The sequence below is a fragment of the Lipophrys pholis genome (genome assembly GCF_963383615.2).
Source record: "Lipophrys pholis genome assembly, chromosome: 18".
Lineage (NCBI taxonomy): Eukaryota > Metazoa > Chordata > Actinopteri > Blenniiformes > Blenniidae > Lipophrys > Lipophrys pholis.
The window spans coordinates 15,472,093-15,485,994 of record NC_137646.1 but is presented as its reverse complement, the minus strand read 5'-3'; the positions used below and the strand labels follow the sequence as shown (position 1 = coordinate 15,485,994).

Genomic DNA, 13,902 nt, shown 5'->3' with positions numbered 1-13,902 from the left:
TCAAACGTTTATGTGACTGCGGCCGACGCAGTCGTATGTGGTGACTCGAAAGGTTTTGCATTAAGAGAGGAGGGTTTTGGTCTCAGTCTCGCCAAACAAAGACAAAGAACGAGAGACTGAAGAAAGGGTGTGAGACAAAAGGGTATGAGAGCAGTTTAGCACTGTTGCTATGGTCCCATGTTTATGTACAATGAGCGACACCGTGGAGAGTGTGCACACTGGTAGATTTGAATCAGTCTTCATCAGTTCATCTCAGTCTACGGTGCGGTTGAAATCTAACCAGGAGTGTTGTTGCAGCAAATCCCATCGGGTCCTATTTCTGTCCGTATCCGGAGCAAGAGAGGACCGGGTATTTAAAGCTTAGTCTGTCTCGTTAAGTTGTGATTACGGTCACATTTTGGTCTGCAACATTAATCACAAGCAGTAAGGATCCTTGGTCAGTATGACACCACACTGTTTTGTCCATTGTGTTACTCCAGCCAAAGAACTTCCCGGTCAGAGTAACTGGCTGTTCTTAAAGTAAAAAAAAAAAGGCATAATCCAGACGCACTTCAAAGTCAAAATAGTCTACATGTACAGCTTTGTTTCTAGAAAAAAAGCAAAAAAAAAAGCAAAAAAACAAATGGTCTCTTTTGTACATTGTCATCTTCGGGGGAACAGGGGTCTTCGATGGGGACACGGGTATGCATGCATGGTCTGTATATGTAAAATGAGCTGATAACTGTACAGATTGACTGTCAGGCAGCAGTGTCCCAAGAGCCCGACTCGCCAGTAGAACAGCCTCACTGAAACTCCAATCAGTGCCCTCAATAGTTCTTCCTCCTCCCTCCGTTTCTTCCAGGTCATGGCCGGAATTAGCACTTTTAGAAATGGGTATTAGGTTTATATATCCACTTAGTTTTGTTTGTTTTTTTAGTTTTTTTTTTTAATATAAAGGAGCTGTTGTGAAAGTCTTTGGAGAAATTTCAGTCCTACCTTGCATGGAGCAAGGGTGGCTAAAAGCTTCAAAAGCTGTATCGGTGGTGGGTAAGCAACTTTGCTTAGTGTTGTGTTTGAGTGCCACATTTTTACGGCACGTCGGATGTGTCTAACCAGCCCATCTCACAGGTACACCTCCCGCCGTGTTAGAGTACCACAAGTTGTGGGCTTGTACTCCCCAGTAGGTGCAAGAGGGATCTCCTCAGTCGGGTGGCCCAGCGCCTCCTCCCCGCCTCCCGGCGAGCCGTAGGAGGGCGAGCCAAAGGCCTCGTAGGAGGAGGAGGAGGAGGCCATCTTCTTGTTGAGCAGGTTGCGATTGCGGTCGCCCATCATGTGAGCAGCGGTGGGGTCTCTCTCCATTGGCCATGGCGGCCATGGCGAGGGTCTCTTGGCTGCCGGGCTGCTCGGCGCTGCTGCTGCCGCTGCCGTTGCCGCTCATGAAAGTGGAAAGCTTTGGTTGTTGGGGGTTGGTGGTTGACTTGGAAGGCCGTCGCTCGGGCGACGTGCGCACAGGCATCCAGCAGGAGTCCGAGTGGCCGTACTCGTCGCATTCCCGAGTGCACTTGCCAGTCATGGCTACGTCAGGCAAGGGCCGGGAGTCTAGAGGAGGCAGGACAGAGAAAAACAAGTGTAAATGATACTGTTTGTTCCACCAAAGTGGAATATTTACTGATAAACTAACAATGACAATGGGAAACTTTCCTGCCTCTAAGTGTTTGTTTTGGTATGTATCTCATGATTTGGTTGTTATGAGTTCTTTCATCAGATGTGTGAATCTGTATTTTCTTCCGAATGAGATCATCATCACATCTGAATGTTAATGGAGGCGGTAGAAAACAATAAAAAAACGGGTCACGATGGTTTACCAGGCACCTATTTCCACAGCTAATTCAGGATGTGACTTATATCACCAGTGAATACAATAAAGCTTTCCATGGATAAAATAGCATTTGATCACATGCAGAACCCATTCCACATGACACAAACTGTAAAGGAAAAGAAATAAACAATAAAAATAAAAAAAAGAACTTCGACTCTACTGGCTACGACAACAGCCTCAAACTAAAAAAAGAGTGGTGTGAATCAGAGTTGAAATAAAGTCATGCTTCAAAACGCGTTTGTGCTGAGAAGGGGAAGGAAGGGGACGGGGGAAGGAGGGAGGGCAGGTCAGCGATGGAGAGGGAAGGATCGAGTTCAATTCATGTTTTTCTGCTCATCTAAAATTGGGAGACCCTCAGTTAGGGTTGTCCTTTCTGAGGGTGTATGTCTGCGGGATCAGAGCACCAACAGCACCCTGTTTTCTTCGTTGGGTGATTGACAGACAGCAATCACATTCTGATCTAAGTAGCTTAATAGCTTTGTATGGCTCAAGCGCTCTAATATCCTCTTAAATCCCCGAATAGGGTTCTTAACCAATTACCTCGCTGGGCGCTGGCCTCAGATTAGCGACGTCTACTGTATTATTGTAGAAAGCAAATTATGTGCTTACCATGCTACATCAGGACAACAGGTTACACAGATATGCTACTGTCGATGACCACGGTGGGATATGTGAAAGATATTCACTCAGTATACAAACCAAAGCTGACGAAGTGATTCTATACGAGACCGAAAGGAGGGGAAGGAAAGGAGTCTGCTCCACAGCCCGAATGCTTGGGCGTTACGCAGTGGCAAAGGTTATACAAAGTGCCCGTGTTACATAGAGATGCTATGTTAGATGTAATTTATTCATGACCTGATGCAGAGTATGGAAAACCAAAAATCAAGCAGAAGCGAGGGTGAGTGCAAACCAAGCCAAGCATGCCTTTGCTTATAATTAAAAAAAAAAAAAAGTTTGGACCATGGCTTACTTTTAATGCTCTTTTTCTCCTGTAAAAGAAAAAAATACAACACAAATCACTCTTTACGTCTCGCACTTATGCAATAATATACTGTATGATGGACTGTATGAGGGACCTTGAGCAACACTGAAACTGTGACTACAACAAATCAACGGCAAAAAAAAGAAAAAAAAAAAAAGAGTATGCAGAGCAGACACATGACTGAAGACATAATGCAGCTGAGACAAGGACAGCGAAAGAAGACGAGATAGGGTAAAAAAAAAAAAAAAGAACACACACAATAAGAGTCCGCTAATGTCCTGCTGGTTTTGGGCTTTTTAATCAACAAATGAATCACTCGTTTCACTTCAAATGCCTCCCAGCAAAATGTTCAATATTACTTCAAGAGTGCCATTCCTCTGCTGTAGGAAATCTTATTTCTGCTAAATGCCTATTGGAATCCATTTTCATGTCAAAAATTGCCTTTGTAAAGAATCAACTAAAGATTGCTCGTCAATATATAGCCGATGCCTCGGGGAGAGACGGCAACTGGATCGAAAAAATCAAATAACTTTTTGCCATTAGTGAGCCAAAACAACCGAGTGCTTCTGCTTAATGATTTGTAAATAGCTATATAAACGAGAAGGCAAGGAAATAAAACAAAGAAAAAGACAGATGAAACTGCAATCACAGTTAACATGCCAGCTGATGTGATGAAAATGGTAACTGGAGCTTTGGACCACGTGACATCTCTCCCTCCCTGTTCTCTGCCTCAGCTTGACAAACACAGCCATCAAAGAGACAAGTGGATACCAGGTACTGATTGTTTTTCCTCATTTACACCTGCGATTGAGCCATCCGGTCACCCACAATGCACACCAGCTCTCCGGAGGCCTCCCTGTCCTGCTCCTGAATGCTCGTCCAATTGGCTCTTCACCCCAAGTCGCATTCAGACAAACTCATTTACAAATAAAGAAATTTAAAAAAAAAATTTATAAAAACAATTTGCCACAACAAGCAGTGAGGACCTCTGGCTTCCTCCGGCTCTCATGGGGGGGCAGCCATCCTTCAAGCGCAGCGTCTCAGCTGCCCCGCACAGTGAGATGCTGAGGTAGTTAGCCGGCACTCTGTGTGTTGTGCACACTAAAAGGAGGCTGATTTCCGAGCCATGGTCCATTGACTCCGCAGGCTTGCTAAAAATGAAGACATTTCCCACAGAGCTAATGAATTGGGCTGGTATATCAAAGCAAAAATGCCTCTTTTTTTTTTTTCCCCCTCCATCTTTCCCTCTTCAAAACTGTCACCTCCCCCCCGGGGTTAGGCCATCAACATTAATACTTTGAAACCACTTAAAACCATCTGTCCTTTTAGCTTTGGACAAATAAGCAAAGCGAAAGCCAGCTTTAGCCCAGACGAGTGCTTGCAACTACCTGCTGGCTGAGGGGATGTTAAATTAGTTTTGATATCCAGCTAACATGATTTTCATGAAGTTATTTTAGTGAGAAGGATAATGAATTTCGTCTCATTACGAACCCTTACTCGCTTTTTGATCCAACCTGATTTTGATTCTTAGGACGTAATCGAGCATTAAAAGACCGCAATCCAGCTGAAGCATTAATGTGAATTGTTTCAGATGTGCTTCAATGCAGAAGACACGCGACATTGCTCCCATACATATCCATAGGCCCTTTCCGAGACCCAATTCAGAAATCAGGACGTAGAAAATGTCTTCAAAGAGGAAAAAGCCCCTTCGAGCATGTGGAAGACTTTTTGTGGCATATTCGCAAACATCCCGCAAGGCCATACAACCACCGAACACAACACAATACAAGTGGGTCACTCCACACCATATTCAAAAGCTTTGCTTTAAGACTAAGAGCCAAACAAGGGTGCCTCTTGGTCCCAGGTTACATCCCCGGGGCCCAGGCCTTGTTATCCCGGGATCCCAAGCTAGAAAATAGTGAAACGGTGTGGGTGCTGCAGGGGGAACAGGGAGAACTCTCTCCACCGCCGGAAAGTAGGAGCTTTCACCCAAGCGGAGGCTGGGCCGCTCAAAATGGCAAGCCATTAGGCAATTTGTTTTAACATTTACTCAAAAGAGATTAATGAAAGGTGGAGGGAGGCGCTGCGATGGTGAATAGCAGCGTGATTCACGCGTGAGTTAGAAGGGCAGCGCACAGAACGGAAGCACTGCGGCTTTTTCCCCCCCGAGATGTAAACCCACTCGAACAAATGTTGCACGCTGCTGAAGCGACGATTACCCAACCACTGTCGCAATGCTCCAGGATATTAAGGCCTCAAACTATAGAGATTTTATAGAGTCTATAGAGGAGACTTTCTTCGTTCGCGCAGACTGAAAGTGGGCCAGTGACTGCACTGGTAGAGCTGTGGCTTTTCTCAGCTGGCTTTAGACAGCCGCCCTATCAGCTGACTGGCTTACACATTGGATATTTCAAAGAAGCTCCAGTGCTCGGCCGTAGAGGCAATTTGATGCGGCGTCTTTAGCACTCGCAAAGATGTTGCAGCGGTAGGGGAAAATATAAAAAAAATAGAGAGGGGTAAGACTTTCATCGCTTCTGGTCGTACGTGTGTGTGTGTGTGTGTGTGTGTGTGTGTGTGTGTGTGTGTGTGTGTGTGTGTGTGTGTGTGTGTGTGTGTGTGTGTGTGTGTGTGTGTGTGTGTGTGTGTGTGTGTGTGGCCATCTCTGGGCGTTTGCACTTTGCGATGTTGTGTAGTTGGTGTTTTCACGACGACGTGTCAGCAAGTTCATTCTGCCAGACCGCATTTAATCTACGTCACCTTCTATTTCATTTTATTTTTATTTTTTTTTTAACTTTGTGACCGTTTGCTTCCAAAAGGCTGATGAAGGGATAGAGGGAATGGGAAACCAAGACCAAAGGAAAAGAAGAAAAAGAAAGGAAGAAAAAAAAACCAGAGAAGATATGCCTGCGTGCGAGTTTTGCGTTCTTGCATCTCCTCTGTGCCTTTGACAGACATCGCACTTGGCTGGATAGCAGATAGGGGTCACAGTAGAGAGCGGAGGATGGGAAGGGGGGGGGGGGGTGAAGAGAGTGATGATGTCGAGAGCGAAGGAGAGACAAGTAAGAGAATAAAAGAAAGTGAGAGATGGAAAAGGAAGGGGAAGTATGTGTGCTGAGTATGGCAGGGGTCAGGGCAATGGGAGAAGGGAAGCAGCAGACTGAGTGGAGAAGACAGCATGGCTGCCTCTGGGCCGTCACAGGCCAAACACACTGCCAAAGAGAGCAGTGGAGAGGAGAGGAGAGCGGGGAAGACAGGAGGAGAGGAGAAAGTATTGAGGACATTAGAGAAGACAGGAGGGGGAAGAGGAGGAGGAGGAGGAGAAAGGACAGACGAGGGACAGCGGTGGCAGACTGATAAAAGCAGCCCCGAAAGCGGAATATCTCCGGCCGTGTAAATAAATCCCGCCAGCGTGCTCTCCCAGGCCGCAGCCTGTGCGCTGAAGCATGCACGCATTAACTTATCAATCCGAGGACCTTAATTTAGCCCGCTGAAAGTTTCAAATTATCTCTTTAACAATGAGGGCTTGTCTGCAGCCCGAAGCCAGGGACCGTTCACCTCCCTGCTAACTCAATCCACAACGTTTTCGAACATTCCTGGCATTAAGAAGGCTAAAAGAGAAAAAAAAAACAACACTTTAACCTCCAAATACCAGTAACACTCAGCGACGTGTTTTCACTTGGAAAGCTCAATTGGAAGTCTTATTTCTCAAATGACACCAGAAAAAAAGAAAAGAAAAAGAAACTCTTTATAGCCAAAGAAGCATGACAGGTCTTCGTGTGACCTAGTTTGGAAATGGGCTGGCGACTGGCGTACCCGGCTCATCAACATCAACAGATTACAGATTGAAGGAAGTAACGCAAAGTAGTGTAAACAACTCTTTTGGAAATACTCACAAGAAGTGAGAGAAAGAAGACAAATTGTTGGATTTTCTCTGTAAAGTTGAATCGAATCGAATGGAGTCAAATTAAAAGTGGTACTCCCTTTTGGAGTTGCCAAAATACATCATGCTTGATTCAACGGTTTTTATGATGGACGCCGATGTGATGCGACCTAAGAAGTTGGGGGGTTAAACGCTTTGCTCAGGTAACTTGCCGGTTATTTCAAGTTCACCACTCCTCTTTCTTGATTGATACCAGAAAACTATTACAGTTTTCCGGCATCAAAATGGCATAAAGCTTCTCGTAACATAAAATTCACAGAGGTGGCCTGGCCAGCACTGGTCATAGAGGGTCTCTCCGTACCAGATTTATTCAGTGGAAGATGACAGACCACTGCGAGTTATACAGATTACTATTTTATGCGTAAAAGTGAAGTAATAACTGTTTTGGAGAAAGAAGACAAACGGAATGCGATACAAGGCTATGGCAAAGAGACCAAGATGGCAGAGGATGAGGCCAAAAAAAACAACACGGGAGACGCTCCCTCTCCCCCTCTGTCGTCGTCTCTCGTGTTTCTTCCCCTTCCACTCCTTCCCGCTCTTAATAGGGTCCCATTTAATTAGGTGAAACTTGCAGACTAATTATGGTGTAAGAGCAAGTCTCCCCGTGTTTGGCTCTGGCTCTGCGGGGGCCCCCTGCGGCATTGCCTCGGAGCAGAGAGGTCCTCAGCATCAAAGACAGACAGGCAGACACCATGCACTGCTGAACACACACACACACACACACACACACACACACAGCTAAAGGTGGCTGTGGGGAATAAAAGCAAGGAAGGAGAGCGAAAGAGAGAAAAAAAGAAGGAGAACGCGTCGGCACGACCAAAGTGGAGAAAATAAGGTGGGGGAGGACGCGCTCCTGAGAGATACGGAACGGCGTGGCAAAAAAAAGAATAGGCGCTAAATTATTAACGCAGCGACGGCGAGTTCAGACGGAACAATATCCACAGGAAAAAAAGCGATATTTGTCTTTCTCTTGCTGAGATGTTTGCCAGACAATTAAGGAGGGATGGAAGCTGCGCAGTGGTGCAGGAGGAAAATGAGAACAAAAAGCCGGCCGTCCCGGGGAGCGATGACCTTTGAAACGCAAGTCATGGCACACACACACACACCGCAAGCGGCAGCATTAATTGATGGTGATAACATCGGCAACGGGGACTTTTTAATGTATTTTGTTTTTAACTACACTGAAGCAGTGGGTTAAATCTGAACCTCAGACATCCAACCCCCCGTTTCACCCGGTGAGAGTAATCACACGCAGGAGGCTGAATGGATTGCAGGTGCATGAATAAAAACTAATTCTGAGATCCCTAATTACAATTGGAGGAATGATTATTTATCAGGAGCGCTCCTCCACAAATCGCTCCCTGTTCTTGAGCCTACTTGACCCATATTTGCCCTTTCCCATAACTGACATGTCTCCGCGCGGCGGTAACCTTTTCTCTTTGGCGGCGCTGCTTATAGGCCAGCTGGAGGAACGCTGTTGAATGTGGCAGCAGGTGATCTATTCTCTGCCTCCCGAGCTTCTTCTTGAAGTATTTACTACCTGGCAAGGGCGACTAAAGGAATAATCTGGAACCCCCTCCCCTTCTCTGTCATCCATCCACCACCACCACCACCATCCATGCCTGGAGAGGTGCAAGACTGGGGGGTAAAAAAAGAGAGGTGAGAGTGAGTGAGAGGACGGATAGAGAGGCCCGATGGAGTTTCATAATAAGCTGTTACTTTTTTCCCCCCATACTTTCCAAGATGCCCCAACCTCTGTGTGGAACAAAGACAAAAAAAATACACGCGAGCCAGTTAAGTATCCTTATAGCAAAACTTTCCAAAAGCTATATGGAGGTGGATGACGACACCGCCTCCATTTCATTCCTCCTTTTGTTAGCTGCTGCCTGCAGCCTGTACTCTAACAAGCATTACAATAACACCGCGAGTAGGCATTATGAGTATGATATGGCTGCTTCTCTCTCTCTCTCTCTCTCTCTCTCAGCAGGGTCAATACTCTTTCTGGAATAATGAATGTACTGCGGTCTGCTCCTGAGGTAATTAATTGAGGAGAGATTAACTGGCATAATTTCATTCTGGTGACGATCTCTCAGCCAATTATCAAATGCAGCTTGCACTCTGCCTTACCCTCTGCACATGTCCTCTCCCGTTCTCCCTGGGCCTCTCTGCCTCTCTTTCTGCCCATTTGAGCAGTCAGCACTCAAAGCCAAAAGACCTCCATAAATAAAGTGTCCCGGCGCACCGTCCTCCCTCATTCATCTTGCATGCACGCCCGCATGCACGCGGGGGTATCTCGTACTGCAGGTGGGATCCTGGAAGCGTAGCCTCTCTCAGGTGTGCGTGCAATATCGGGGGGGGGGGGCTCTCAGAGCAATCCTGACCCCTAACCTATGGCTTGGAGGAAACGACGGGGATGATGCGGAGAGCAGAGGAGCAGAGTGACTCATCCACTCTCCTAATAAGACTGATGGTGCTGGCTTCTTGCCAAAAAAAACCACACAAGAATACTGAAACAACACCTAAGCCAAAAACGCTGCCAAGCGGTGTGCAGCAAACCACAAAATCTTAAAACAAAGGGATTTTTCTCGCCACGCTTCCATATTATCATCGAGGCATGACACTTATAATCACCTTCACAAGCTACTACTCCCATCTTAGTATATGTAATTCAGTTCTGCTTGAAAAACAACCAATTACAGTGTAAAATAACGTACTGTGCCAACCCTGAGAACCTCGCGTTTGTGTGTGTTTTCCTCGGCGTGGCAGTCTGAGCTTATACGGACTAGTCAGAAAGCACCATGAGGATTAGAATTAGCTGCTCTGCTGTGGCGCACACATGCAACACTGCTAGCGACCGATAAAAAAAAAAAAAAAAAAAACACCCAACATGGCAGTATAAGCTAGGCTGCACAAACACCGCAGACGGAAAACCCTGCATTAACCATGCAGCGTGTGCAAAACATTCCCAGCAACAGACGAAAAAAACAAAACAAAACAAAAAAAACAGAAGCACACAGTATTAATTGATAAGACAAACACATTGTACACATGAAGGAGTGGCGAGTGTGTAGAAAATGGTAGGGCTCACTGGTACTAACATGAGAATGCAAGCGAAGGATTGGATCAGTTAAGAATTAAATGTGTTTTGAATTGTTTACTGTTTCTCTAAATTGTCTTCTTTTAGGTCCAAGTAGCTACGTGCCATCTCTCTCTCTCTCTCTCTCTCTCTCTCTCTCTCTCTCTCTCTCTCTCTCTCTCTCTCTCTCTCTCTCTCTCTCTCTCTCTCTCCAGTCTTTAGAAAAAGAAGTGTCATTGCTTCTCCTCCACTGTTACTCTTATCGCACACTCCCAGGCACACTCACACAATAGCCTGTTTTACACCATTAAATGGTTATTTGTCAAAATACAATTTCAATTAAATCCTCCCTAAAATAAAAAAAAAAATAAAATAAAAAATGATCAAATAAAACTTCGTTTATTTGTGCTTATTCCTGATTGTACTAATAAAAGAGAACATCTACATCATGTGGTTGCGTGCGCAGGTTGTGGCTCCACGTGTCAAAATGGTAAAGTCCTGGAAAAGGGGTGCAACTCCACAGATGGGGTTACGGAGGAATAAATAAAAAAAACAAACGCGGCTTTCGGTTGGAATTTGTGATCTGATGTTGTTAAAAATCCGACGACTTCACAGAACGCACTTCCTGTTAGGCACATTTTCACGCTTTAAGATGAAGTACAGTATAATACCACTTGGCAAAAATGCTCACATATTTTAGCCGCAAATTTGCATCAGAATTTCATTATGTGTCCTGCTTACCGGAAAGATTTAGTGTGACCTACATATTGTAAATTCTGTGCACGCATTATATGTTTTTTTGTTTGGTGAAAAGAGGATTCCTGAATGCCAGATGCTATATATACTACTTATATTGTTATTTGCACAACAAATGGTTTGTTCTGGTGCACCTCCTATGCAATCCTGTCATGTCGAAGCTCAGTGCCTATTTTTTTTTTTTTTTTTTAACAATATAGATTTTTGTATTGGCCCTGCCTCAGAGAGCATCACATGTCTGATTCCCTCAAAATATGTGAAAAACCAATCATTTGTTCTGCTTGACAATACTGTATATCTATCTGTGGAACCAAAGCTTCCACCCAATGCAAAATGTATTCGCCACACCAAAAGTCTAAAACAAAGGGGCCACTTTTGATAAGTAGTTAGCATCAGCGGGCCAGCTAGTTAGTTTGTGAGTCGGCCAAATAACACCCACTATCCACCGTTCTCCTCATCCTGAGTGTGGCAATTAGCTCTCAGCTGCTGGCACATCCGAGGCCAGAATGATGCTGGGCTTGGTGAGTCATGACCGCGATGGAAAGCTTGTGGTAGAAATGTGGCGGTGTCATTCTGCCGACCTGGCGGGACTGGTTTTTGGGCTCAGTGGTGGTTTAGAGATTAGAGAAAGCGGACTTGGGTTCGGGAGTTCGCAGGTTTGAATCCCAGAAATTCTACCATCTCTTGATGTTGATCTGTGAGGAGTTTGTGTAAGGACAAACACTAATGCCAGACTCAAATCTGTTGGAGTGTTTAACGGAATGGGATTTGGTAGTCCTGTGTCCAACCCCCAACCTGGAGGGCCACTGGATCGCGCTTCGTCGGGCCTCCACCCTTTGACCTTTCTGGCATGGGTAACCCTCAACTACTGCGAGGAGGCGATCCTTTGGTGAGTTTTGCTGCCCTACATGCCTGATGGCATTCAATGCATGAGACCGAGTGAATTAAATCTGTTCTTTATAATAATATTTGGCAAATGTAGCCAGTCTTTAATTGAATGAGTCACCTGTTGCGCCGAGAATCTGTCGGAAAGCATATTAGATAATAACTTGTGTGAAGTTTGTTATTTTGACCTTTTGTCCTTCCTGCCGCAATGATTAATCAACTTAATTTGAATTATTTCGATACTGCAATGTGCCCAAACTGCTTGACACAGCTCAACACTGTAATGACCCGCAAAACCAAACAAGCGATCAGACGGATTTTGGAGAATTTTCCCCTCAGGACAGATAGAACGCCTACCGGGAAGGTTAAAAACAAACTGCATCAGAATGACTGTGCACAGTGCAGCCCCTGATGAAAGTGCTAAAAGGATGTGCCAGTCAGCAAATAGGTTCCACAGCACCTCTTTAATGTATCCTTGAGCCTGACCAGGGTGCCACTGCTGAGTAAAACCTCCCGCAGTGTTTGAGTGTTCAGGAATGAAAGTCAAGGCTTCAGCGGCAGCATTAAGGCCTCATTCTGCACTCGGCCAGACATCTAAAGGAATGACTCTCAGTAGGTGAAGACGAATGTGTACAAAAACACATTCAGATATGCTGTATAATGACAAGACTGTCATTACACACTGGGCGTGTTCAAATACGTGAGGCTTGGGAGCTCAGTAAGAATTGAGATCTTATATTTCTCAAGTGCCCTAAGTACTCTCCAGCCACTCCTGCTCAGGCAGAAGCTCAGTGCGATACAGCCTGATAACGCCAAGGTGTCCTGGATTATAGACTATCTCACAGATAGGCCACAGTTTGTTCCCCTTCTGCTGCAAGTATATTGGATTTGATGCTGCAGAGAGGCACCGCGCTGTCACTTTCCTTATTCACTCTATCTCTGACTTGAGACTCAACTGTGGGTCAGGCCACCTCCAGATTTTCTCCCGATGATTCCTCCAGTATGGAGCGCATCCATAAGGAGAAGGAGGAGGTGCATGTAACGACTGGGGCTGGAGGGGAGATCTGCTGCGTGGTGTGAGGATGACCATCTGCACATGGATATTTATCAGATTCACGTCGAGTCACATGTTGTGACACCAGTCTTTGTAGAGATGGTCAAGAGTATGTTTATACATTGCGAAGCTTCCGCTATAGGAAGGAGACATTATGTTTTCGATCGCCAGTTTGTTTGTACATATTGTATGTGTTCTTGTACATACAAGGTCTTCTCTCCCTACTTGGGTTTTTTTTCCCCAAATATCCAAAGGCGTGAGTGTTCAGATAAGGACGACACTGAATCGTCCATACTGATAAATTTCTTCCTCTTGTGATGGATTGGCCAGCAGTCCAATATGTAACCTGCCTTCAGCCAATTGTCAGCAGAGATCAGCTCCAGCTGAACAGATGGTTGCTGGTACCTTGTAATCGACTCCTTCTGTAAATTCAATATTGCGGCTGTGTCCACTCATTATATTGCATTACTGAACAGCCCACTTTACAAACACGACGGAATTCCCAACGAACATTGCCGTAAAGTATTGCCACAAAGCTGCTTTATGTTTTCTTATAACTGAAATGCGCTTTTCGCTGTGCATTCATACAGGGAGATAAATACATTATTGAACTACACATATATATATTCAAAATAAAGAAGAAAAAAAAGGTCTATATGTATTGGTATCAATACAGGGAAACGTGAACTGCGAGTATACTATATGTGTCCTCTGCGAGGTTTCCATAAAGGGGTCACATTTGACATTTCACAAGAGTGAATAAACACAAAGCCCCATCTTAACATTGCCACGCCACACCTATGCCATATTTTCCTGCCCCGCTTCACTTCACCAGCTAAGGGAGTGTCAGCAACAGTCGCACACCACATTTTAAACTTTCATCATCACATGGTTCCGGAGCAACGAACGCCGCGGGGATACAACAAGGCTCTCCTCAGTCATCACTCAAAAGTCGCTTCTCATCCCGAGAAGCTCTGAATCTAGATCTGAACGCGAGTGGACACTTGAAAGTAAGGCTCGCGTTAACATTTGCAGGCATCATACAGATGAATGAGAAAGTGAGACGAATGGAAGTGAAACCTGCTCTGGATTGAAGTCACTAACCGTCTCACTCTTTCTACCCCGCAGTACACATCCCTTTTTAACAGACCAGTTTAGCAATATAGAAATACAGTGCTCCAGCTGAAACCATACACAGTGCATTATTTAAAGCACCAGGGGCCCAATTTGTCACTCTGGCGGGCTCATCACAGGCGAACATCCTTTATGAAATGCACTTTTCACGGTGCCTGTCGGAGGGATCAAAGCAGCAGCAGTAGCAGCAGCCCTGCCCGCTTCTCCCTCTTCAGTT

General features: G+C 45.3%; 1 protein-coding gene across 1 annotated transcript in view; it reads right to left on the bottom strand.

Annotated features, from left to right (window-relative positions):
• Nucleotides 1-1,101: 1,101 nt before the first annotated feature.
• Nucleotides 1,102-13,902, bottom strand: part of pcdh7b (protocadherin 7b) — a gene marked incomplete at both ends in the record, with an annotated part of 116,034 nt that continues 103,233 nt past the window's right edge. The window contains 3 exon segments of the mRNA XM_080485862.1: nucleotides 1,102-1,332; nucleotides 1,334-1,578; nucleotides 2,829-2,847. Coding sequence (XP_080341988.1) covers nucleotides 1,102-1,332; nucleotides 1,334-1,578; nucleotides 2,829-2,847 — 495 coding nt within the window.